Here is a 4,762-nt window from a genome sequence, read left to right as displayed (position 1 = left end):
ATATGAACCCATAATTTTAATGCAATAATTAGTTCAGTGCAAAGTTAAACCCGATAAGTTTCAATCTTGAATTCGTCCCTGGATGTATATTATGCACTCTTGGATCCAAGAACACTAGTTAGTCTCCTAAATATTTAGTCGCTCCTTCCAGCACATATGAACTGTATTTGTGTATTAAAAATTGTTTTTTTAGACTTTCTTGAGGCTGACGAGAAATCCCATGCATTTTCTCAGTCAATTACAGTCACATCAATGAAACTTTATGCTGGAAATTCCACCTTACTATACTTGACAAGATCAAAGCACGAATTTGTGAGTACAATTTACAGAGTATGTAAGTAGAGAGATGTATCTATCTACATAGCCAACTTCCATTCATATTCATGAAAAATCAAAGCAACGTTCATAAAAGAATTTCAAATATGCACATTTATTGCACACCTAGTTGTTTCACCGCCTTAGCAACTGCAAAATGTCTAAAAAGAGGTTGAGAATGTCCAAGTAAAGATTGACAGATGCCCAGATGTACTCATCATACGTGAACCTCTTAATCAAGTTGTCTGTGTCATACACAATATACGCGCAGAAAACTATAGCACTGATTCCACTGTAAATAGCACTAGCTGTAGATCCAAGAGGGAAGAATATCTGCAAATGGGCAAAGTATCAAAGGTCAGAGCTACAAATGAAATAGGATACGTAAAATTAATAATTCTAGTATGGTTCATGTGTTGCAGTCTAGAGGGGTTGTGGCTCATCGGAATAGTGATATTGTCAACCGCATTCGTCATCTCATGGATAGGAACTCGGTGGTCTCTATTATTTATATCTATAGGGAAGCTAATTAGGTAGCTGATGGTTTAGCCAATTTGACCTTTAGTTAACAGTCTTGTTTGAATGGCATGCGCTTGTGCATTCGACCATTTCTTTGCGTGTAGGGGAGATGTTATTGAGGTTTCATTCATTCCCTCGCTTGATTTCTGGTTAGTTTTCTTTTGTTGCTATGTTTCTCTTCCGATCCGTAAGGGAAAAAAAGGATACCAACCTGTATAAATCCAACCAAGACAAGTACAGAGAGGCTAGCAAAGAGAAATGGACCCAAAAAGCTGAAGTCTTGGCCTTTTCTGGAAGCCCAAAATGTGTAACCAGTAAGAGATAAAACTACAGCTGATGTCAAGATCAAGGCTTCAAGAACAATTCTTCCTGTAATTTCCAAACATTAGCAAATTATATATCCAAGAGGTTGAAGTGGAAAAGAAGTCCAAACAAATTTTAAAAAAAACAATTACATAGAAAGCTAAACTAACTACTGACCATCTGTATTAGCACAGCTCACACCAACACCGAAACTCAAGGAAACAGTGAAGAGGCCAAGGAAAACAAAATTCAATGGATGCTTTTGTTGAAAGATATACAAGGGCCACAACACTGCACATGCAAGAACGAATTGTTAGTACGTCAAAGTACATGCTTAAACAGCAGAGATACCAAACCGAGTCATACACGTTATTTACTCTAACATAATTATACCATAACTCCAAGTTTTCCTTGTTAATTTCTAATCAGAGTACTCCATTTATCATGCACATGATGAGCTACTTACTAACTGACTAACAAACTCACAATTAACAGCTACTCCCTATTAACCATGTAACTAACTCCCCAAATGAATTGACTATTGTACCCCTCCTATTTGCAAGCAATTGACTATTGCAACTTTCTTATTAAATTGGCATATAACACATCCATTTTCATTGACTTTACAATCTTATATCCAAGGTCAACGATTTCAGAAAACTGACCGCCGACCAATTTATAGATGACACAAAATTAAAGATGAAACTTACAAATGAGAGGCAGGAAAATGAGGAGAATGAGGAGGACGATATTGCCACGGAGGAGTTGGTTAATGGGAGTGTAAAGGGCGGTGACGGCGGAGACAACGGTGGTTAGGAGGATCTGAGCGGCGAGGATATAGTAAACTTTGCGAATGAAACCCCAACGCAGCTCATTTTCACCATTTCCAATGCCTGGATAGAGCAGGTTTCCTCCTTCTATGTCACCTTTCACTCCATCATTGTTAATCAAGTTCGTCAACATGATTTTCCTTTCCCTTGTTTGTTTCTTTAATTTGTTTGTTCCTTCTTTCTCTCTTTCTGAATTCTGCCCGGAAGAGTGAATTATTTAGGCGTACTGTTTGGTTGGTTGGAATAAAGGAGGCGGCTTTGAACGGCTGTTTCTGGTCAACCTTTTTTCTCCCAATTGATATTTCTATATGTAGAAATTCCTGTCATACTTCATATAATTACTAGTCTACTTCCAATTGAGTAGAAATAGCACCCACTTGAGGTGTTTAATATAGTACTCCGATCCATGGGGTTGTTTGGTATGCCAACTATATTACTTCGGGATTACATTCTTAGAATTATAATTCCTTGATTAACTTATTCTACCTAAGAGATAGGATAAAATAATCTCAAGTTTAACGGACTAAGGTGGTATATCCATGACTAAGTCTGAGATTATGTTTGAATGATAGTATAAATTTATTTATTTATACCGTCAACCAAACACAGTATCTCGCGTACCAAACGATCCCTATCTGTTTTAAATTATATGACAAAATTATTAATATTTGGCAAGTGAAAAAAATTTCTTTGACCACGTATTTCTTAAGTAATTTATAATTATTTTGAATTATAAATTATTTTAGCTAATAGTTCTTTTTCTGTAGTCTTTACACACACATACATACATATATATGTATACATCAAACTTAAAGAATTTATACCAAAATACACAGTAAAAATTAAAAACTTTGACTATAACTTTGTCACATAAAATAGAACAAAGGAAGTATATTTCAAGATTTATAGATGTTTAGATGAAACTCCATGAAGTAAAGGTGTATATGAATGTGTTTATTGATTTAGAGCATGAATCGTTAATAATTTCAGGAGATACAACATATAATTGTATTTTGGTATTTTGTTCAAATTTAAATATACTTATTTTTTTGTTTTAAATCCCTTCCAATTTAGGAGGATATATAGTGTTTTCATTTCTGTGACTAGAATTCAATAGATATATTTAAAACTTATGAGTGGGGACTCTTACCATTTATAAAGTCTATGTCTTTTTTTATTGAGTAAACAATTCTTGACCTCTCTCTGGCTGCTGTTATACTTGCAACTTGCAGATCAAATGATCTGTACCTCTTCTCTTTTAAGAAATAAAATTCCACTTGAGCATACAGACAAACCAAATATAATAAAGTAAAAACAAAAGTTTTAGGACAAATTAAACATGTAACGTTTCATGTTTATTTAATTTTATTTAAGGAGTCATATTACTTTAATTTTCCTATCTTTCAAAATCGTACATCGTCTTTACGCCCTTCCGATAAAATCATTCTCACATGCAATACTCAAATACTACAATAATAAGAAAGGCAAGTTCAAGAAGAAAAAGTAAATCTCAAACAATCACAAAAAATATATATATATATCGTTTGCACGTGGTGATTTTCAATAGTAGAGCATGGAATTTACTTAGTAAATATCCTATTTCACTAGAATGAAACAAGTATTTAGAGAGAAAATCCCTATCTAATGTCATCATTTTAGTAGGAAAATGACCTCAGTGAAATTCCGCAGCTAACATGCGCCTCTGACCGTCATCGTATCTGTAACAGTATTCACGAGAATCTGTATATCTTTTTAATCACAATTCACAACTTAGGATAACTGAGTGGGCGTTTGGACATAAGAATTGTAACATAAATAAAATAAAAAGTGAAAAATATTTTTAAGTGAAAATAGTATTTGAAAATTAGAGTTGTGTTTGGACATGAATATAATTTTGGGTTGTTTTTGAAGTTTTGTGAGTGATTTGAGCGAAAATTTTGAAAATCAACATTTTGAGTTTTTCAAATTTTCGAAAAATTCAAAAAAGTAAAAATTAAAAAAATTATGACCAAACACTGATTTTTTAAAAAAAAAGTAAAAATTTTTTGAAAAAAAAGAAAAATTTCTTATATCCAAATGGGCTCTGAATATGTCACGGCATGTTCAAGTTGATACGTATGGTACTACTACGATCAGATACTTCGAGTATAATTTCAGTTTATCTTAGAGTTAAAACATATCATGGAACAAATTTCATAACTAAAATCAGTACGTGGAAAATGCCAGTTTGAAATAGGGGTGGTATGTGGGCCGGTCCGGGCCCTAAACGGGTCAAGTGGGCCAGTCCAAATCGTTCCGATCCGGTCCCTAACTAAACGGGCCAAATGGTCCTAGGCTAAACGGTTTTTTTCTAGGAAACGGTCCGAGACCGGGCCACGAACTCATGGTCCCTGGCTAAACGGGCCGGGCCCGTGGCTAAATGGGCTAAGTAGGCCCAACGGCTAAAATATTATTTTTTAAAAAAAAAAATAGAATTGAAATTAGAGACAAAAAGATGTAAAAAAATATCTAAAGCAATGCCTTGTAAAATTTCTTATAAAATTGTGACCTAAACTTTTTAATTCAAAATTTAAAGACAAAAATATTATAAAGAGATATTTAAAGCAATGCCTTATAATTTTATTATAGTATTAAAAGAATATGGTAATATCTTTCTTAGTCTTCTTCCTCCCTATGGAATGAGCACAACAAGGTGCTAATACCACCATTGAGAAAAAAAAGAAACTAATCAAAGATGTGCCAAAATACAAGTTATATAATACACACTAATTTTTGTTCATACAAGTTACATGGTA

At 33.6% G+C, this 4,762-nt stretch overlaps 1 protein-coding gene across 1 annotated transcript; it reads right to left on the bottom strand.

Annotated features, from left to right (window-relative positions):
- Positions 1-353: 353 nt before the first annotated feature.
- On the bottom strand, positions 354-2,422 carry LOC107778203 (BI1-like protein). Its single transcript, XM_016598419.2, has 4 exons — positions 1,848-2,422; positions 1,315-1,428; positions 1,046-1,203; positions 354-648 (listed from the first exon to the last, which is right to left on the bottom strand). Exons 1-4 carry the CDS (start codon positions 2,098-2,100, stop codon positions 451-453), a joined length of 723 nt encoding a protein of 240 aa, XP_016453905.1. The 5' UTR covers positions 2,101-2,422; the 3' UTR covers positions 354-450.
- Positions 2,423-4,762: the final 2,340 nt, after the last annotated feature.

The sequence above is a fragment of the Nicotiana tabacum genome, chromosome 12, assembly GCF_000715075.1.
Source record: "Nicotiana tabacum cultivar K326 chromosome 12, ASM71507v2, whole genome shotgun sequence".
NCBI lineage: Eukaryota > Viridiplantae > Streptophyta > Magnoliopsida > Solanales > Solanaceae > Nicotiana > Nicotiana tabacum.
Note: the sequence above shows the minus strand (reverse complement) of the source record. Positions and strands in the feature narration are given on the sequence as shown.

Bases quoted from the DNA above. Each gene is read 5' to 3' on its own strand.
- LOC107778203 (XM_016598419.2), bottom strand. From the start codon at position 2,100: ATGTTGACGAACTTGATTAACAATGATGGAGTGAAAGGTGACATAGAA. The intron at 1,429-1,847 runs GTAAGTTTCATC...TTGCATGTGCAG, and splicing joins CATTTTCCTGCCTCTCATTT to TGTTGTGGCCCTTGTATATC. The intron at 1,204-1,314 runs GTCAGTAGTTAG...TGGAAATTACAG, and splicing joins GAGCTGTGCTAATACAGATG to GAAGAATTGTTCTTGAAGCC.